This window comes from Triticum dicoccoides, chromosome 6B, assembly GCF_002162155.2.
Source record: "Triticum dicoccoides isolate Atlit2015 ecotype Zavitan chromosome 6B, WEW_v2.0, whole genome shotgun sequence".
In the NCBI taxonomy this organism is placed as follows: Eukaryota; Viridiplantae; Streptophyta; class Magnoliopsida; order Poales; family Poaceae; genus Triticum; species Triticum dicoccoides.
In genome coordinates this window covers 136,870,030-136,893,027 of record NC_041391.1, presented here as the reverse complement: position 1 = coordinate 136,893,027, position 22,998 = coordinate 136,870,030, and the positions used below count along the sequence as shown (strand labels likewise).

Below are 22,998 nucleotides of genomic sequence, written 5' to 3'. Positions count from 1 at the left end.
TCAATAATTGCACCAATTGTTCTAAGGAAAGGTCTACCAAGAATAATATGACATGAAGGATTGAAATCTATATCAAGAACGATAAAATCTACGGGCATTCTTCCCATAGTCTTTTTAATAGTGGAATCCGCAAGATGCAAGTTTAGAGAGCAATCATCAAAATCACGGAAATCTAGCAAATCACATAAAATTTTGGGAATAGTAGAGACACTATCACCCAAATCACACAAAGCATGAAACTCATAATATTTAATTTTAATTTTAATAGTAGGTTCCCACTCATCATAGAGTTTTCTAGGGATAGAAACTTTCAACTCAAGTTTTTATTCATAAGATTGCATCAAGGCATCAACAATGTGTTCGGTAAAGGCCTTATTTTGACTATAAGCATGAGGAGAATCTAGCACGGATTGCAAAAGGAAATACAACCAATTAAAGAGGAATTTTTATAATTAAATTCCTTGAGATCCAAAATAGTGGGTTTAGCAACATCTAGGTTTTTATTTCTTTCAATCCCACTTTCATCAAATTCATCATCAAGATCTAGAAACTCTGAATTCTTAGTACGCCTTCTAGGTAAAGGAAGATCATATTCAGTTTCATCAAGATTCATATTGCAAAACAAAGATTTAATGGGGGACACATCAATAACTTTTAGATCTTCATCTTGATTTTTATAGGAATTGGAAGAACACGCTTTAATAAAGGCATCTTTGGAAGCACGCATCCTAGTGGTTCTTTCCTTGCACTCATCAATGGAAATTCTCATGGCTTTGAGAGACTCATTGATATCATGCTTAGGAGGAATAGAACTAAGCTTTAAAGAATCAATTTCAAGAGAAATTCTATCAACGTTCCTAGCCAAATCATCATCTTTAAGCAATTTCTCTTCAAGCAAAGCATTAAAATTCTTTTGTGAATTCATAAACTCTTTAACACTACTCTCAAATTCAGAGGGCATCTTAAAATTTCCATAAGAGTTGTTGTAGGAATTTCCATAATTATTAGAAGGATTACTAGGATAAGGCCTAGGATTAAAATTCCCTTTATACCCGTTGTTTCCAAAACTATTCCTACCAACAAAATTCACATCCATAGATTCATTATTATTCTCAAGCAAGGTAGACAAAGGCATATCATTGGGATCAAGAGGAGTATTTTTAGGAGCAAACATCTTCATAAGTTCATCCATCTTTTCACTCAAAACATTGATTTCTTCTATAGCATGCACTTTTTTACTAGAAGATCTTTCGGTGTGCCATTGAGAATAATTAGCCATAATATTATCAAGCAATTTTGTAGCATCTCCTAACGTAATTTCCATAAACGTGCCTCCCGCGGCCGAATCTAAAAGATTTCTAGAAGCAAAATTCAATCCGGCATAAAATTTTTGTATGATCATCCATAAATTCAAACCATGAGTAGGGCAATTGCGAAGCATCAATTTCATTCTTTCCCAAGATTGAGAAACATGCTCATGATCAAGTTGTTTAAAATTCATGATATCGTTCCTAAGAGTGATGATCTTAGCGGGAGGAAAATACTTAGAGATAAAAGCATCTTTGCACTTGTTTCAAGAATCAATACTATTTTTAGGCAAAGACGAAAACCAAACTTTAGCACGATCTCTAAGCAAAAAAGGAAATAACTTCAACTTGACAATATTGTTATACGTATCTTTCTTATTTTGCATATCACACAAATCAACAAAATTATTTAGATGAGTAGCGGCATCTTCACTAGGAAGGCCGACGAATTGATCTTTCATAACAAGATTCAGCAAAGCGGTATTGATTTCACAAGACTCAACATTATTAAGAGGAGCAATCGGAGTACTAAGGAAATCATTATTATTGGTATTCGAGAAGTCACACAATTTGGTATTATCTTGCATCATGGCAACAAGTAATCCAACACACAAGCAAACAGAAAGGCAACGAGAAAAGGCAAACGGGAAAGAGAGGAGGAGATTGGGAAAGAGAGGGCGAATAAAACGGCAAGGGTGAAGTGGGGGAGAGGAAAACGAGAGGCAAATGACAAATAATGTAATGCGAGAGATAGGGATTGTGATGGGTACTTGGTATTGTTGACTTGCTTGCGTGAGCCTTCCCCGGCAACGGCGCCAGAAATTCTTCTTGCTACCTCTTGAGCACTGCGTTGGATTTCTCCGAAGAGGAGAGGATGCTGCTGCAAAGTAGCGTAAGTATTTCCCTCAGTTTTTGAGAACCAAGGTATCAATCCAGTAGGAGACCACACACAAGTCCCTCATACCTACACAAAATGATAGCGCTACTCGCAACCAACGCGATTAGGGGTTGTCAATCCCTTCACGGTCAATTACGAGAGTGAGATCTGATAGAGATGATAAATAAAATTTTTGGTATTTTTGATAGATAGATGCAAAGTGAAAAGTAAAAGGCAAAGTAAAAACAAAGCAAGTAAATAAGCAATAGAGATTGATATGATGAGAATAGACCCGGGGTCCATAGGTTTCACTAGTGGCTTCTCTCAAGAGCATAAGTATTCTACGGTGGGTGAACAAATTACTGTTGAGCAATTGACAAAATTGAGCATAATTATTAGTATATCTAGGTATGATCATGTATATAGGCATCACGTCCGAGACAAGTAGATCAAAACGATTCTGCATCTACTATTATTACTCCACTCATCAACCGCTATCCAGCATGCATCTAGAGTATTAAGTTAAAAACAGAGTAACGCCTTAAGCAAGATGACATGATGTAGAGGGATAAATTCATGCAATATGATAAAAAACCCATCTTGTTATCCTCGATGGCAACAATACAATACGTGCCTTGCTGCCCCTGCTGTCACTAGGAAAGGACACCGCAAAATTGAACCCAAATCTAAGTACTTCTCCCATTGCAAGAACTACCAATCTAGTTGGCCAAACCAAAAAGGATAATTCGAAGAGACTTACAAAGATAACTCAATCACACATAAAAGAATTCAGAGAAGATTCAAATATTATTCATAGATAAGTTGGATCATAAACCCACAATTCATCGATCTCAACAAACACACCGCAAAAAGAAGAAGATTGCATCGAATAGATCTCCACGAGAGAGGGGGAGAACATTGTATTGATATCCAAAAAGAGAGAAGAAGCCATCTAGCTACTAGCTATGGACCCGAAGGTCTGAAGTAAACTACTCACACTTCATCGGAGGGGCTATGGTGTTGATGTAGATGCCCTCCATGGTGGATGCCCCCTCCGGTAGAGCTCCAGAACAGGCCCCAAGATGGGATCTCATGGATACAGAAGGTTGCGGCGGTAGAATTAGGTTTTTGGCTCCTGTTCTGATCGTTTGGGGATACGTAGGTATATATAGGAGGAAGGAGTACGTTGGTGGAGCAGCAGGGGGCCCACGAGGTAGGGGGCGCGCCTAGGGGGGTGCCCCCACCCTCGTGACCGCCTCTTTTGTTCCTTGGAGCAGGGTCCAAGTCTCCTGGATCACGTTCGGTGAGAAAATCACGTTCCCGAAGGTTTTATTCCGTTTGGACTCCATTTGATATTCCGTTTCTCCGAAACACTGAAATAGGCAAAAAAATAGATATTCTGGGCTGGGCCTCCGGTTAATAGGTTAGTCCCAAAAATAATATAAAAGTGAAAAATAAAGCCCAATATAGTCCAAAACAGTAGATAAAGTAGCATGGAGCAATCAAAAATTATAGATACGTTGGAGACGTATCAAGCTCCAGCTTCCTTCCGGATTCATTATGGAATTGAATAATTGTTATTACATTCCTGAAGGAAATATGCCCTAGAGGCAATAATAAAGTTATTATTTATTTCCTTATTTCATAATAAATGTTTATTATTCATGCTAGAATTGTATTAACCGGAATACATGTGTGAATACATAGACAAACATAGTGTCACTAGTATGCCTCTACTTGACTAGCTCGTGAATCAAAGATGGTTGAGTTTCCTAACCATAGACATGAGTTGTCATTTGATTAACGGGATCACATCATTAGGAGAATGATGTGATTGACATGACCCATTCTGTTAGCCTAGCACTTGATCGTTAAGTATGTTGCTATTGCTTTCTTCATGACTTATACATGTTCCTGTAACTATGAGATTATGCAACTCCCGTTTACCGGAGGAACACTTTGGGTGCTACCAAACGTCACAACGTAACTGGGTGATTATAAAGGAGCACTACAGGTGTCTCCAAAGGTACATGTTGGGTTGGCATATTTCGAGATTAGGTTTTGTCACTCCGATTGTCGGAGAGGTATCTCTGGGCCCTCTCGGTAATGCACATCACTATAAGCCTTGCAAGCAATGTGGCCAATGAGTTGGTTACATAATGATGCATTACGTAACGAGTAAAGAGACTTGCCGGTAACGAGATTGAACTAGGTATTGGATACCGACGATCGAATCTCGGGCAAGTAACATACCGATGACAAAGGGAACAACATATGTTGTTATGCGGTTTGACCGACAAAGATCTTCGTAGAATATGTAGGAGCCAATATGAGCATCCAGGTTCCGCTATTGGTTATTGACTGAGAATAGTTCTAGGTCATGTCTACATAGTTCTCGAACCCGTAGGGTCCGCACGCTTAACGTTACGATGACAGTTTTATCATGAGTTTATAAGTTTTGATGTACCAAAGGAGTTCGGAGTCCTGGATCAGATCGGGGACATGACGAGGAGTCTCGAAATGGTCGAGACGTAAAGATCGATATATTGGACGACTATATTCGGACATCGGAAAGGTTCCGAGTGACTCGGGTATTTTTCAGAGTATCGGAGAGTTACGGGAATACGTATTGGGCCTTAGGCGTGTGCGGTGCCCCCCCTCCACCATATTCCACCTCGGTCATATCGTAGCGGTGCTTAGGCGAAGCCCTGCGTCGGTAGAACAATATCATCGTCACCACACCATCGTGCTGACGGAACTCATCCCCGACACCCTGCTGGATCGGAGTCTGGGGATCGTCATCGAGCTGAACGTGTGCTGAACTCAGAGGTGCCGTACGTTCGGTACTTGGATCGATCAGATCGTGAAGACGTACGACTACATCAACCGCGTTGTCATAACGCTTCCGCTTACGGTCTACGAGGGTACGTGGACAACGCTCTCCCCTCTCGTTGCTATGCATCCCCATGATCTTGCGTGTGCGTTGGAATTTTTTTGAAATTACTATGTTCCCCAATAGTGGCATCCGAGCCTGGTTTTATGCGTAGATGTTATATGCACGAGTAGAACACAAGTGAGTTGTGGGCGATACAAGTCATACTGCTTACCAGCATGTCATACTTTGGCTTAGCGGTATTGTGAGATGAAGCGGCCCGGACCGACATTACGCGTACGCTTATGCGAGACTGGTTTCACCGTTACGAGCACTCGTGCTTAAAGGTGACTGGCAGGTGTCTGTCCCTCTCACTTTAGCTGAATCGAGTGTGGCTACGCCCGGTCCTTGCGAAGGTTAAAACAACACTAACTTGATGAACTATCATTGTGGTTTTGATGCGTAGGTAAGAACGGTTCTTGCTCAGCCCGTAGCAGCCACATAAAATTTGCAACAACAAAGTAGAGGACGTCTAACTTGTTTTTGCAGGGCATGTTGTGATGTGATATGGTCAAGACGTGATGCTATATTTTATTGTATGAGATGATCATGTTTTGTAACCGAAGTTATCGGCAACTGGCAGGAGCCATATAGTTGTCGCTTTATTGTATGAAATGCAAATGCCCTGTAATTGCTTTACTTTATCACTAAGCGGTAGCGATAGTCGTAGAAGCAATAGATGGCGTAACGACAACGATGCTACAATGGAGATCAAGGTGTCACGCCGGTGATGATGGTGATCACGACGGTGCTTCGGAGATGGAGATCACAAGCACAAGATGATGATGGCCATATCATATCACTTATATTGATTTCATGTGATGTTTATCCTTTATGCATCTTATGTTGCTTTGATTGACGGTAGCATTTTAAGATAATCTCTCACTAAAATTATCAAGAAGTGTTCTCCCTGAGTATGCACCGTTGCGAAAGTTCTTCGTGCTGAGACACCACATGATGATCGGATGTGATAGGCTCTACGTTTAAATACAACGGGTGCAAAACAGTTGCACACGCGGAATACTCAGGTTAAACTTGACGAGCCTAGCATATAACAGATATGGCCTCGGAACACGGAGACCGAAAGGTCGAGCTTGAATTATATAGTAGATATGATCAACATATTGATGTTCACCGTTGAAACTACTCCATCTCACGTGACGATCGGACATGGTGTAGTTGATACGGATCACGTAATCACTTAGAGGATTAGAGGGATGTCTATCTAAGTGGGAGTTCTTAAGTAATATGATTAATTGAACTTAAATTTATCATGAACTTAGTCCTGGTAGTATTTTGCAAATTATGTTGTAGATCAATAGCTTGCGTTGTTGCTTTCATATGTTTATTTTGATATGTTCCTAGAGAATATTGTGTTGAAAGATGTTAGTAGCAATGATGCGGATTGGATCCGTGATCTGAGGTTTATCCTCATTGCTGCACAGAAGAATTATGTCCTTAATGCACCGCTAGGTGACAGACCTATTGCAGGAGCAGATGCAGATGTTATGAACGTTTGGCTAGCTCAATATGATGACTACTTGATAGTTTAGTGCACCATGCTTAACGGCTTAGAGTCGGGACTTCAAAGACGCTTTGAACGTCATGGACCATATGAGATGTTCCAGGAATTGAAGTAAATATTTCAAGCAAATACCCGAGTTGAGAGATATGAAGTCTCCAACAAGTTCTATAGCTAAAAGATGGAGGAGAATCGCTCAACTAGTGAGCATGTGCTTAGATTGTCTGAGTACTTCAATCGCTTGAATCAAGTGGGAGTTAATCTTCCAGATAAGATAGTGATTGTCAGAATTCTCTAGTCACCATTACTAAGTTACTAGAACTTCGTGATGAACTATAGTATGCAAGGGATGACAAAAACGATTCCCGAGCTCTTCGTGATGTTGAAATCGACGAAGGTAGAAATCAAGAAAGAGCATCAAGTGTTGATGATTGACAAAGATCACTAGTTTCAAGAAAAGGGCAAAGGGAAAGAAAGGGAAACTTCAAGTAGAATGGCAAACAAGTTGTCACTCCCGTGAAGAAGACCAAAGCTGGACCAAAGCCTGAAACTGAGTGCTTACACTGCAAAAGAAATGGTCACTGGAAGCGGAAATGCCCTGAATATTTGGTGGATAAGAAGGATGGCAAATTAAACAAGGGTATATTCGATATACAGGTTATTGATGTATGCCTTACTAGTGTTTGTAGTAGCCCCTGAGTATTTTATACTTGTTCGGTTGCTAATATTAGTAACTCGAAACAGGAGTTACAGAATAAACAGAGACTAGTTGAAGGGGAAGTGACGATGAGTGTTGGAAGTAGTTCCAAGATTGATATGATCATCATCGCACACTCCCTATACTTTCGGGATTAGTGTTAAACCTAAATAAATGTTATTTGGTGTTTGCGTTGAGCATGGATATGATTTGATCATGTTTATTGCAATACGGTTATTCATTTAAAGTCAGAGAATAATTGTTGTTCTATTTACATGAATAAAACCTTCAATGGTCATACACCCAATGAAAATAGTTTGTTGGATCTCGATCGTAGTGATACACATATTCATAATATTGATGCCAAAAGATGCAAAGTTAATAATGATAGTGCAACCTATTAGTGGCACTGCCGTTTAGGTCATATTGGTGTAAAGCGCATGAAGAAACTCCATGCTGATGGAATTTTGGAATCACTTGATTATGAATCACTTGATGCTTGCGAACCGTGCCTTTTGGGCAAGATGACTAAAACTCCGTTCTCTGGAACAATGGAACAAGCTACTGACTTATTGGAAATAATACATACCGATGTATGCGATCCAATGAGTGTTGATGCTCGTGGCAAGTATCGTTATTTTCTGACCTTCACAAGATGATTTGAGCAGATATGGGTATATCTACTTGATGAAACATAAGTCTAAAATAGTTGAAAGGTTCAAAGAATTTCAGAGTGAAGTGGAAAAATCATCGTAACAAGAAAATAAAGTTTCTGCCATCTGATCGCGGAGACGAATATTTGAGTTACGAGTTTGGTCTTCAATTAAAACAATGTGGAATAGTTTCACAGCTCACGCCACCTGGAACACCACAACGTTATGGTGTGTCCGAACGTCGTAACCGCACTTTATTGGATATGGTGCGATCTATGATGTCTCTTATTAATTTACCATTATCATTTTGGGGTTATGCATTAGAGACAGCTGCATTCACGTTAAAAGGGCACCATCTAAATCCGTTGAGACGACACCATATGAACTGTGGTTTAGCAAGAAAGCCAAGGTGTCGTTTCTTAAAGTTTGGGGCTGCGATGCTTATGTGAAAAAAGTTTCATCCTGATAAGCTCAAACCCAAATCGGAGAAGTGTGTCTTCATAGAATACCCAAAGGAAATTGTTGGGTACACCTTCTATCACAGATCCGAAGGCAAGTTATTCATTGCTAAAAATGGATCCTTTCTAGAGAAGGAGTTTCTCTCGAAAGAAGTGAGTGGGAGGAAAGTAGAACTTGATGAGGTAACTGTACATTCTCCCGAATTGGAAAATAGTTCATCACTGAAATCAGTTCCAGTGATTCCTACACCAATTAGTGAGGAAGCTAATGATGATGATCATGAAACTTCAGATCAAGTTACTACAGAACCTCGTAGGTCTTCCAGAGTACGGTCCGCACCAGAGTGGTACGGTAATTCTATTTTGAAAGGCATGTTACTAGACCATGATAAACCTACGAACTATGAGGAAGCGATGATGAGCCCAGATTCAGCAAAATGGCTGGAGGCCATGAAATCTGAGATAGGATCCATGTATGAGAACAAAGTGTGGACTTTGGTGGACTTGCCCGATGATCGGCAAGCCATAGAAAATAAATGGATCTTCAAGAGGAAGACGGACATTGATAGTAGTGTTACTATCTACAAAGCTCGACTTGTCGCAAAAAGGTTTTTGACAAGTTCAAGGTGTTGACTACAATGAGATTTTCTCAACTGTAGTGATGCTTAAGTCTGTCCGAATCATGTTAGCAATTGCCACATTTTATGAAATCTGGCAAATGGATGTCAAAACTGCATTCCTTAATGGTTTTCTTAAAGAAGAGTTGTATATGATGCAACCAGAAGGTTTTGTCAATCCTAAAGGTGCTAACAAAATGTGCAAGCTCCAGCGATCCATCTATGGACTGGTGCAAGCATCTCGGAGTTGGAATATACGCTTTGATGAGTTGATCAAAGCATATAGTTTTGTACAGACTTACGGTGAAGCCTGTATTTACAAGAAAGTGAGTGGGAGCACTACATCATTTCTGATAAGTATATGTGAATGACATATTGTTGATCGGAAATAATGTAGAATTATTCTGCAAAGCATAAAGGAGTGTTCGAAATGAGTTCTTTAAAAGAAAGACCTCAGTAAAGCTACTTACATATTGAGCATCAAGATCTATTGAGATAGATCAAGATGCTTGATAAGTTTTTCAATAAGTACATACCTTGTCAAGATTTTGAAGTAGTTCAAAATGGAACAGTAAAAGAAAAAAAAGTTCTTGCCTGTGTTGCAAAGGTGTGAAATTGAGTAAGACTCAAATCCCGACCACGGCAGAAAATAGAAAGAAAATGAAAGTCATTTCCTATGCATCAGTCATAGGTTCTATAAAGTATGCTATACTATGTACCAGACCTATTGTATACCTTGCTCTGAATTTGGCAAGGGAGTATAATAGTGATCTAGGAGTAGATCACTGGATATTGGTCAAGAACATCCTTAGTGAGGACTAAGGAAATATTTCTCGATTATGGAGGTGATAAAAGAGCCCGTCGTAAAGAGTTACATCGATGAAAGCTTTTACACCGATCCAGATGACTCTAAGTCTCAATCTGGATACATATTGAAAGTGGGAGCAATTAGCTAGAGTAGCTCCGTGCAGAGCATTGTAGACATAAAATATTTGCAACATACATACAGCTCTGAATGTGACAAGCCCGTTGACTAAGCTTCTCTCACAAGCAAAACATGATCACACCTTAGTACTCTTTGGGTGTTAATCACATAGCGATGTGAACTAGATTATTGAATCTAGTAAACCCTTTGGGTGTTGGTCACATGACGATGTGAACTATGGGTATTAATCATATACAGATATGAATATTGGTGAACTAGATTATTGACTCTAGTGCAAGTGGGAGACTGAAGGAAATATGCCCTAGAGGCAATAATAAAGTTATTATTTATTTCCTTATTTCATAATAAATGTTTATTATTCATGCTAGAATTGTATTAACCGGAAACATAATACATGTGAGAATACATAGACAAACATAGTGTCACTAGTATGCCTCTACTTGACTAGCTCGTGAATCAAAGATGGTTGAGTTTCCTAACCATAGACATGAGTTGTCATTTTATTAATGGGATCACATCATTAGGAGAATGATGTGATTGACATGACCCATTCCGTTAGCCTAGCACTTGATCGTTAAGTATGTTGCTATTGCTTTCTTCATGACTTATACATGTTCCTGTAACTATGAGATTATGCAACTCCCGTTTACCGGAGGAACACTTTGGGTGCTACCAAATGTCACAACGTAACTGGGTGATTATAAAGGAGCACTACAGGTGTCTCCAAAGGTACATGTTGGGTTGACGTATTTCGAGATTAGGTTTTGTCACTCCGATTGTCGGAGAGGTATCTCTGGGCCCTCTCGGTAATGCACATCACTATAAGCCTTGCAAGCAATGTGGCCAATGAGTTGGTTACGGAATGATGCATTACGTAACGAGTAAAGAGACTTGCCGGTAACAAGATTGAACTAGGTATTGGATACCAACGATCGAATCTCGGGCAAGTAACATACCGATGACAAAGGGAACAACGTATGTTGTTATGCGGTTTGGCCGATAAAGATCTTCGTAGAATGATGAGGACATGACTACCTTGGATATGACCAAAAATATTGCATATATGCATATTTGTCAGGTGATTTCTAGTGCAAACTATTCAATAATCTATTTATGTTATCCAGAACAAAAATACTTCACACACTTTTGTGTTTTGTCTAATTGCAGGTGTATGGGACATTTGTACAATCCACATATGAAGATAAGGAAGAAAGAGATGTTTATTTGCTGTCCAAAAAGTTCTCTCGCGTCACTTTTGGCCCAAGAGAAGATAGAGTCCAAGTCTCTCACGTTCTGGATTCAGATTCGGACTGCAGAGACACACCTGACTCAAAACGCACACAAGTTTTTCATACGGACTCCGAATTGGGTGCTTCTTTTTTTGTTGGAAACTAGATTTTGTGCACTTTCCAACCCAATTGGAATCACCTTCAAATTCGTCCGGAGCGTTGAGTTGTGGACGAAACAATCTGATGCTGCAGCAGAATCCGAGTCAAACTACAAGTCCAAAGGTGTTACATCACCTCCACTTGGGCCCATTGGCCTTGTACGACCTAGATTTAGTTTTAGGCTGCCTTGGGACGTCCTCCCACCTCCTTGGCCGCCACCCCTTGCTCCTATATAAGTAGATCCATCTAGTAGCTTTTCCTTGGGATTTGTTTAGTTAAAAGTTAGCCATTGCAACTTCGTGTACTTCGTTTGTGTCCAACGACCAGACCAAGACCGCTTCCGGATCCCCACCATTATCAATACTTCATATATATTTGCAATATTCAGATTGCTTTATCATACTCTTGCTCGTTCTTTGATTGCTTGCAGGAATAGACCTTCGTGGTCAGGCTGATCGTGCTTCCAGCATTGTCAGTAACCTCAGGAGATTGGTTTAGCGATTGCTAAGGCGCAACGTCGTGCACGTTTGTAGTCGGATCGTCAAAGTCGTCTCCACCAAATCGATAGTTATCATCTCATCGAAAGATTGTGACACCCTCGCCTCTATCAAGTGGTATCAGTTTTCAGGTTGCTCGGTGAGAATTTCCAGTTTTCCTAGATTAGATTTACTTTCTTACCTATTGTCCAAGAAAAAGCCACAAAAAAGAGTTAGATCTATTCATCCTTGGTCCAAGCCAGTCTGAGCCTTTGCAATTTTCTTTTCATTGATTGCATAGTTGAATTATCGATTGCATCACCGTATCGAGTTGCTGGTCTTAGTGTCTAGTTCGTTTAGAGTTTCGAGTTCTGTTCACATTAGTCACGCCACCGCTGCATCATTATCTCTTCCGCTGTCCACCACCCATCCATCAATTTCCACCACGTGCTACCCACCATTCATTGTCATAATAATAGTTGAGATCGTTCACATCTTCACTTGATCCAATCTGCATCTTATCTAGTTTGTTTTGGAAAGAGGGAGAAAAAAAGAGAGAGAAAAAACGAGAGAAAAAAAAGGAAAAAAAGTCAGAGAAAAAAAAGGAGAGAAAGAAAAAAAAGTGTGAGGAAAAAAAAGAGAGAAGAAAAAAAAACAAAAAAATCGGCACAAACTTTTTCAGAGGAAAGTTGGAGACAAAGTTGTTGATATATCCTGCTTGGCTGTTGTTTCACCTCATTATCTTCACTGCTGTTGTGATCTTCACTTATATCTTGCTGTCAAGAGCTACTTAGTATCCTTCATTGATGCTAGTTGTGCTACGCCGTGACCTCATTAGTGTTCTAGGCTCGCGTCTCTAGTCCGGTCTAGCCTAGGACCAGCACAGTATCGTTGTTGTGCGTTTATTCAACATTGCATCTTTGAATTGATTATTGCTAATCTTTTGCTACCATATATAGCCAACCCAGCTCCACATATTTCTACACCGTGTATACGTACGCTCCCCTGGCAATCGCTTTACTCAATATTCGGAGTTACTTGACACCGCTGGTTGCCGATCACCACCTGCTGCATGGTAAGAACTTGTAAGACATTGCTATTTGCTTTACTGTGAGCGTTTTACCACCACATCCTAGTAGTTATAGGAACATTATTTTTGGGTTTTGTTTCTTGTTCTACTAATCATGACAGGATCCAGAGTCAATTCATGGGCTTTGTCGATCGCGAGAGATGTGCCACCACCTTTGCAAATACCACAACCGTCACGAGAGGTGCACAAACATCCAAATGCACATGATCAGGTTAATGTATCTATACCACCATTTAATGGCCGTTTTAAACCTGCTTTATATATTGAATGGGAGTTCGACATAAAAAAATATATTTGCTTCCCATAATTTCGATGAACATAAAAAGGTTAAGGTTGCGGTTGGTTCTTTCACTGGTTATGCTTTGGTTTGGTGGAGTGAATATTGTCGGTTACACCCTGATTATATACCTACTACTTGGGATGATTTGAAACTTGCCATGCGACATACTTTCGTCCCTGCTTATTATACTCGTGACATGATTAAGAAGTTGCAACACTTAAAACAAGGTAGTGAAACTGTAACAAAATATTATGATGATTTACAAACTACCTTGTTGCATTCCTCTTTAGAAGAAAGTGAAGATGATTTTATGGATAGATTTTGGGGAGGATTAAACCGTGATATTCAAGAGATACTAATTTATGAAGAGTGTTATCCTATGGACCATTTGTTTCATCTTGCTTGCAAAGCTGAATAGGAAATAAAACGATGTGTTGGCCACGAGGAGAACAAGCGCACGGTGCACATTCCAAGAGTTGATATGATTGTTCCTTCAACTACTAGGCATACTATGACAACCACATCCGTTGTTGTCAGGACTACATCACCTCCACCATGTGACACATCGCCCCCGAGAGTGGCTACATCATCTGAGTTGATCATAAGAGGTAATGACAAAGGTACTGATCTTCCATCTCTACATGAGAATGATGAATGCCTTGTCAATTTGAATGCACCATCTGATGAGCTACCCACTACTTTGATCACACCACCTATTTTAGAGGACTACGTTGATAATTTGACTTTGCCATGTGATCAAACAACTGAAATACCAACAATTTTGAGTGCACCCATTGAATTAACTATTGATGCAAAAGAACCAATGTTTAATCATTTTGATATGACCTCTAATCTTGGTGATGATTCTGTGTTGAATGACTTATTGCATGTTTGCTTATTTAAGCATGTTGTAGCATGTAAATTTGATGCAAGTACGGTTTATTCACCAATGTTGGGATGGTTTAATGATGAACATTGTCAATCTTTTGAAATGAATAAGAGCTTCACTTATATGTGCAAACTGAGTTGCAATATTTTCATGCCTTCTACTTCTTGTGCTAATTTTTTGGCTTTAGGTTTTATGAACTATGCAAGTTACTCATCTATTCATGTGTCATATATGCAAAAATCAAGGGAAGTAAAAATGGATGACATATACATATACAACATGTACACCTTGTCTCTTTTGTTAGCCACATTTCAGATTAAGCAACGCCGAGGACGGCTTTATTTTCAAGAAGGGGAGGATGATGAGGACATGACTACCTTGGATATGACCAAAAATATTGCATATATGCATATTTGTCAGGTGATTTCTAGTGCAAACTATTCAATAATCTATTTATGTTATCCAGAACAAAAATACTTCACACACTTTTGTGTTTTGTCTAATTGCAGGTGTATGGGACATTTGTACAATACACATATGAAGATAAGGAAGAAAGAGATGTTTATTTGCTGTCCAAAAAGTTCTCTCACGTCACTTTTGGCCCAAGAGAAGATAGAGTCCAAGTCTCTCACGTTCTGGATTCAGATTCGGACTGCATAGACATACCTGACTCAAAACGCACACAAGTTTTTCATACGGACTCCGAATTGGGTGATTCTTTTTTTGTTGGAAACTAGATTTCGTGCACTTTCCAACCCAATTGGAATCACCTTCAAATTCGTCCGGAGCGTTGAGTTGTGGACGAAACAATCTGATGCTACAGCAGAATCCGAGTCAAACTACAAGTCCAAAGGTGTTACATCACCTCCACTTGGGCCCATTGGCCTTGTACGACCTAGATTTAGTTTTAGGCTGCCTTGGGACGTCCTCCCACCTCCTTGGCCGCCACCCCTTGCTCCTATATAAGTAGATCCATCTAGTAGCTTTTCCTTGGGATTTGTTTAGTTAAAAGTTAGCCATTGCAACTTCGTGTACTTCGTTTGTGTCCAACGACCAGACCAAGACCGCTTACGGATCCCCACCTTTATCAATACTTCATATATACTCGCAATATTCAGATTGCTTTTATCATATTCTTGCTTGTTCTTCGATTGCTTGCAGGAATAGACCTTCGTGATCGGGACACCCTTTGCCTCTATCAAGTGGTATCAGTTTTCAGGTTGCTCGGTGAGGATACAAAGGACAGTTCATCTCCGTACGGAGGCCTTGATGGTCTTCCCTAGAAAGGTGATGAGGACATGACTACCTTGGATATGACCAAAAATATTGCATATATGCATATTTGTCAGGTGATTTCTAGTGCAAACTATTCAATAATCTATTTATGTTATCCAGAACAAAAATACTTCACACACTTTTGTGTTTTGTCTAATTGCAGGTGTATGGGACATTTGTACAATCCACATATGAAGATAAGGAAGAAAGAGATGTTTATTTGCTGTCCAAAAAGTTCTCTCACGTCACTTTTGGCCCAAGAGAAGATAGAGTCCAAGTCTCTCACGTTCTGGATTCAGATTCGGACTGCACAGACACACCTGACTCAAAACGCACACAAGTTTTTCATACGGACTCCGAATTGGGTGATTCTTTTTTTGTTGGAAACTAGATTTTGTGCACTTTCCAACCCAATTGGAATCACCTTCAAATTCGTCCGGAGCGTTGAGTTGTGGACGAAACAATCTGATGCTGCAGCAGAATCCGAGTCAAACTACAAGTCCAAAGATGTTACATCACCTCCACTTGGGCTCATTGGCCTTGTACGACCTAGATTTAGTTTTAGGCTGCCTTGGGACGTCCTCCCACCTCCTTGGCCGCCACCCCTTGCTCCTATATAAGTAGATCCTTCTAGTAGCTTTTCCTTGGGATTTGTTTAGTTAAAAGTTAGCCATTGCAACTTCGTGTACTTCGTTTGTGTCCAACGACCAGACCAAGACCACTTCCGGATCCCCACCATTATCAATACTTCATATATATTTGCAATATTCAGATTGCTTTATCATACTCTTGCTCGTTCTTCGATTGCTTGCAGGAATAGACCTTCGTGGTCAGGCTGACCGTGCTTCCAGCATTGTCAGTAACCTCAGGAGATTGGTTTAGCGATTGCTAAGGCGCAACGTCGTGCATGTTTGTAGTCGGATCGTCAAAGTCGTCTCCACCAAATCGATAGTTATCATCTCATCGAAAGATTGGGACACCCTCGCCTCTATCATAGAATATGTAGGAGCCAATATGAGCATCCAGGTTCCGCTATTGGTTATTGATCGAGAATAGTTCTAGGTCATTTCTACATAGTTCTCGAACCCGTAGGGTCCGCACGCTTAACGTTACGATGACAGTTTTATTATGAGTTTATAAGTTTTGATGTACCGAAGGAGTTCGGAGTCCCGGATGAGATCGAGGACATGACGAGGAGTCTCGAAATGGTCGAGACGTAAAGATCGATATATTGGACAACTATATTCGGACATCGGAAAGGTTCCGAGTGATTCGGGTATTTTTCGGAGTACCGAAGAGTTACGGGAATACGTATTGGGCCTTATTGGGCCATATGGGAAAGAAGAAAAGGGGCCTCAAGGGTGGCCGCACCCCTCCCCTTGGTCTGGTCCGAATTGGACTAGGGAGGGGGGGCGCCCCCTTCCTTCCTTCTCTTTTTCCCTTCCCTTTCCTTCCCTCCTACTCCTACTACTTGGAAGGGATCCTAGTTCTACTAGGAAAGGGGGAATCCTACTCCCGGTGGGAGTAGGACTCCCCTAGGGCGCGCCATAGAGAGGGCCGGCCCTCCCCCTCCTCCACTCCTTTATATACGGGGGCAGGGGGCACCCCATAGACACACAAGTTGATCATCGTGATCGTTCCTTAGCCGTGTGCGGTGCCCCCCCCCTCCACCATATTCCACCTCGGTCATATCGTAGCGGTGCTTAGGCGAAGCCCTGCGTTGGTAGAACATCATCATCGTCACCACGCCGTCGTGCTGACGGAACTCATCCCCGACACCCTGCTGGATCGGAGTCCGGGGATCGTCATCGAGTTGAACGTGTGCTGAACTCGGAGGTGCCATACGTTCAGTACTTGGATCGATCGGATCGTGAAGACGTACGACTACATCAACCGCGTTGTCATAACGCTTCCGCTTACGGTCTACGAGGGTACGTGGACAACACTCTCCCCTCTCGTTGCTATGCATCATCATGATCTTGCGTGTGCGTAGGAATTTTTTTGAAATTACTACGTTCCCCAACAATTCCTGCACTTAGTCGGAACATTATTTCTGCCTCATGTTTGATGAGTCAAGGTTATGAATTCAATTTAAAGGACAATGGTTGTTCGATATTTTTGAATGGTATATTCCACAGCTGTGCACTCATTATTGATGGGCTATTTATATTGAATCTAGAACAGGAACCAGTCTATAACGTAAATGTCAAGAGGCATAAGCCTAATGAGATAAATCTGACATACTTCTAGCATTGCCGGCTTGGACACATTAGTCTGAAACGCATGAAGAAGCTCCATGATGATGGGCTCCTAACTTCGTCCGACTTTGGGTCGTTCGAGATAGACCCGGAGGCCATAGGTTTCACTAGAGGCTTCTCTCAAGATAGCATAAGTATTACGGTGGGTGAACAAATTATTGTCGAGCAATTGATAGAAAAGCGCATAGTTATGAGATTATCTAGGCATGATCATGTATATGGGCATCACGTCCATAACAAGTAGACCGACTCCTGCCTGCATCTACTACTATTACTCCACACATCGACCGACTCCTGCCTGCATCTAGATTATTAAGTTCATAAGAATAGAGTAACGCATTAAGAAAGATGATATGATGTAGAGGGATAAACTCATGCAATATGATATAAACCCCATCTTGTTATCCTCGATGGCAACAATACAATACGTGCCTTGCAATCCTTTTTGTCACTGGGTAAGGACACCGCAAGATTGAACCCAAAGCTAAGCACTTCTCCCATGGCAAGAAAGACCAATCTAGTAGGCCAAACCAAACTGATAATTCGAAGAGACTTGCAAAGATAACTCAATCATACATAAAAGAATTCAGAGAAGATTCAAATATTATTCATAGATAAACTTGATCATAAATCCACAATTCATCGGATCTAGACAAACACACCGCAAAAAGAGTTTACATTGAATAGATCTCCACAAGAGAGGGAGAGAACATTGTATTGAGATCCAAAAAGAGAGAAGAAGCCATCTAGCTAATAACTATGGACTCGTAGGTCTGTGGTAAACTACTCACAACTCATTAGAGGGGCAAGGATGTTGATGTAGAGGCCCTCCATGGTCGATTCCCCCTCCGGCAGAGTGCCGGCGAAGGCTCCAAGATGGGATCTCGCGGATACAGAAGGTTACGACGGTGGAAATTGTGTTTCGTGGTGCCCCTGGATGTTTTCGGGGTACGTAGGTATATATAGGAGGAAGAAGTACGTCGGTGGCCGTCCGAGGGGCCCACGAGACAGGGGGCGCGCCCTACAGGGGGGGGCTATCTCGTGGGGCCCTCGGAAGCTTCTTGACTTGCACTCCAAGCTCTCCGGATCACGTTCATTCCAAAAATCACGCTCCCGAAGGTTTCATTCCGTTTGGACTCCGTTTGATATTCCTTTTCTTCGAAATACTGAAATAGGCAAAAAAAAACAGCAATATGGGCTGGGCCTCCGGTTAGTAGGTTAGTCCAAAAATGATATAAATGTGTAAAATAAAGCCCATAAACATCCAAAAGGGGTAATATAAGAGCATGGAACAATAAAAAATTATAGATACGTTGGAGACGTATCAAGTCGTCACACTGTATGAGCGGCATCGGCAGGCCACAAAGACGCTGCGCGAGCGCCGAGCCCGGTGGACGGCCGGACGAGTCCATGCCCATAAAGCTTCGGCGGCGGCGGGCGGACGAACCCGCGCCTGCATGCGGCGATGCGCCCTTGCCCGGGCTGTGGTAGAGGCTCCCCGACCACTCCATCGCCTGGGGCAGCAACCGGCAGCCGGAAAAAGACAAATCCGGCGGCCCGCGATGAAGTGCCGCAAATCTGCAAATCCGGCGGCCCGCCGACGCAGGGGGGAAGGGAAGGGATGCCTCGTGCGCGTGGAGGCCTTCCAGCGTGCTCCTGCCGGCTGCTGTCACCGGAATCTTGGGCGGCGGCGTGAGGGGGGAGGAGGGGTGGTTTGTGGGAGAAAGCGCGGGATGAAATGTCCTCCCCACCAACCGCTTCCGCTTATATGCAGGGCACCCTAAATTTTTTTGCGGGCCGGGGCGGGATGCGGGGTCTGATCGGGCTGCTTTTTCCGCCTCGACCCGCATTTTGGCGGTTATTTTACGAGTCGGGGCGGGATGCGGAGTCTGCTAGAGTTGCTCTAACATGCAAGAGTAAGATGGTGTCACCTTGGAAGTGCCCATAGGAAGACCTAGGTAAGTGAAAGAAAAAAAAAATCCTTGTTGACAACCTAGAGAAGAATCATCATATATTTCATCAGGGACATGATTAGGAACCAAAATAGATTTACTGTAGTTGACTTTCAGATCATTGTGAGGCTGTGAGCAGCAAAGTGGATAGGAAGATTATTTTTTTACTTGCATCAGCTACATTTATTAAGCGGGCATGACCAAAACGGTGTCATTAGCATATTGGATGGTTGGAAATTCAGGCTGGTTACAGTGGGGTGGAACTTAGGAGTAACATCACACATTCCAATACAACTTTGCTTATGTGGCACGTATTTAATGAAGAGAGAGGTGCTTGTGGTAACTAGCTAAGTTACCGGAACATCACACACTCCAAGAAACAATGAGTCTATAACCTAATAAATACATCATTGCATGACACTACATAGATGTTCCTACCCACTATGGAGGTAGTAACATAGTCTAGGGAAGTGTGTAAGTTACTAGCTTATGTTCTTGCCCATTGTGACCAGCCTCAGGACATGAGTTGGTTGACATGGGATCTTTAATGATTTTGTGTTGCATGGCTTCATTGAGCACATATTGCAGTAAGTCAATATCAAGGACAAAAAGGAGAGGGGGTAGAAGGTCCCACTGCCTTACACCTCTCTCGCAAAAAAAAGGTTTCCTTGGGACTCCATTCAAGAAAATAGTAGAAGTGTAAGAGAAAATCGTTCTCACCCAGAGGATCCATGTGTGACCAAAAGTCTTTTCAATGTCAAGCTTAAGCACCATGGCTTGAGTTTTATAGCGATGGCCTTGATACAAATATTCAAAGGTCTAGGCCAAGCAACCCTTAGTGGTCTCGCTTTTATTAAAATCATGTTGATTCAAATGCACTAGCTTGAGGATGACCTGCCGCAGTCTGTTAGCTAAGAGGGTGCTTGGATACGTTTTAGTCCCATGAGTAAAAGTAGTGGGACTAAAACTTGCTAGCCTCACCCATGCTTGGATCCAAATACTAAAAAGACTAAAATCAAGTTAATGAGCATTTATTATCCTTCAAACCCTTCAATCCTGAACTCACATGTGTTAAAGGAGAGGAGTTAAATGAGGAGAGAGAGGACTAATCCACATTTTAGTAGGGGTACCCCTGACTAAAACATTTTAGTCTCAAGACTAGTTTTAACCCCTCTTTAGTCAGGGGTGCTTGGAACTTTAGCCTCTTAAAAAGACTATTTTTAGTCAGACTAAAATAAGTCCCTTGGATCCAAGCACCCTCTAAAGCTTTATGATTATCTTGATGGAGCAATTCAACCGAGAAACAGTGCTGAAGTCATTGGCAAAGTGAGGGGACTGTCCTTTTTAGGGCATCTCCAACAGTTGTAAGATAGGTGTTGGTTAATTTGCCACCTAAGACATAGTGATGATGTGGCACGTAATAAATGTGGAGAGGGAGCAAAATTGTATGTAGATTAACCAACAACCTTTGCACAAGCTTCAAGGTGAAATAGAGAGCAATCACATTTATTTTCTTATCATCTATTGGATAGCTTACATATAATCTATTGGAATAGTTGTATGATAACTTGTTGGTTGATGATATGGACATTTTACCAACAAGACAAGCATACAACCTGTTGGAGATGCCCTTAGGAATCAGAGTAATCTACGAGGCATTTTTTTGGTGAATACGCAATCTTTTCATTGACAGGGAGTAGGAGAGAAAACAACAACCACAAGAGAGGATGGGAAAAGGCCACCACCGTTACACGGCCACGACTGAAGACCTGATTGAATCAACGTACCCCTCACCTTGAGCACCTAGAGGATCGGCACATGCCGTTGGTACTTGGTAGAAGCCATATAGGAAGCGTCGACGATGATGTACACTGCGCCCTGGATCCGTGTGGGTATTTTTTTTTTCTTTTTATGTTTGACTAAGTCACATAGTCTAGACAAACCCATCTTTTTCTATTTATTTATCGTTATATGCGCGGAGAGAGACACGGTACATACTCCATCTGTAGCCACATTGTGGCATAACGGCAATCCTATTTGTATCCTTTCCATGTGTTGTTAATCCGAAAATCTAATTGGAACCATGGGGTATCTATAAGTCGTTGCATTCGTATGCATCCTTCTTCAACTTCCAATTCCAAGAGAGGCTGCAGCTGATCGATGATCTTCGGCTGCTAGGTACCTTCGCCTCTGGTCTCGATCATTATTTTACTCACGCATCTCCTCCTGCACCTGCACACTATTATGAAGAGAAAGAACAGTGAATTAACTAGTACTCCTAGATCCCTAGCTACACGTAAGAGTAAAAGCACGCGTAACCGAAGCTCCTATTGATCATACGGCCGGTTTGGTCACCTGGATAGATCGATAGATATCAGGCCGAGGGCGCCGGGCACATGTACAGCGGCGGCACGGGGACGCCGCCGCCGCAGCTGGTCATGAGGTCCTCCGGCGGGGTGAGGCCGCAGACGTTGCTGAGGAGGCCGAGCGCGCGGTCGACGGGGATGTCGACGCCGATGGCCCGCTCCAGGGTGTGGTTGAAGATGTGGCACAGGCACGCCGGCTGGTCTTGGACGATGCCGCCCAGGCCCTCGCAGCACCCCGCCGGCGCCCCCGACGTGCCCGCGTCCCTGAAGAAGGGCAGGCACGGGCTCAGCGCCAGCAGCGACCCCATGCACGTCGCCGACACGTCCACCTCCGCCTGCCACGGGATGGCGGTGGGCTCCAACGCGGTGATGCCCTTCGCCGCGTCGGCCGCCGTGGCGACGACGAGGGCCAGCAGCAGGAGGAGGGCGGCGGCGCAGGCCTTGTTGGACGACGCCATTGTAGCTTGGGCTTCGATCGGGAGGACTAAGCACGTAGTACGTAGGATTAGTGAGCTTGGCTTGAGAGTCTTGGGTGCTTAGAGATGCTCGGCGGTGATCCATCTATTTATGGTCGAGGCCGGTCAGTGTGCAACCACCTGTGAGTCTGTTCCATGGTTAGTTCCATGCACGGGTCTTGTGCGCAACATGAAGATGGTATGAATTGACTGATCGATCAAAGCATTTTTGACTCTGCCGATCTTATACCTATACAACATAGCACTCAAAGCTAGAACGGCTAATAGAAAAATAGGAGAAAAAAAATATGACAGAAAAAAAATAGGAGAGAAAATGAGCAACATGTTTCTAAGCAGATGAATGCAATTTTTATCTGTGGATCGCATGGTCCTTCGATCTTTTGCACGCACACGAGTCGTATTGCCGTTTAATTTTGTCTGTTATCCGGAGTTCTGGACACGTAGTTGTAAACCGAGCTTAAACATATCTTTCGGTGTGTATCAGACGAATTATACTAGTTAGTTTTTGAGATATCTCACCACTCATACCGAATGCTGGA

General features: G+C 42.2%; 1 protein-coding gene across 1 annotated transcript; it reads right to left on the bottom strand.

Annotated features, from left to right (window-relative positions):
- Positions 1-21,546: 21,546 nt before the first annotated feature.
- LOC119320894 (non-specific lipid-transfer protein C6-like) lies at positions 21,547-22,441 on the bottom strand. The gene is made up of 2 exons (XM_037594804.1): positions 21,973-22,441; positions 21,547-21,856 (listed from the first exon to the last, which is right to left on the bottom strand). The coding sequence occupies exon 1, from the start codon at positions 22,439-22,441 to the stop codon at positions 21,992-21,994; it is 450 nt and encodes a 149-aa protein (XP_037450701.1). The 3' UTR covers positions 21,547-21,856; positions 21,973-21,991.
- Between the last annotated feature and the right edge of the window lie 557 nt (positions 22,442-22,998).

Bases quoted from the DNA above. Each gene is read 5' to 3' on its own strand.
- LOC119320894 (XM_037594804.1), bottom strand. From the start codon at position 22,441: ATGGCGTCGTCCAACAAGGCCTGCGCCGCCGCCCTCCTCCTGCTGCTG.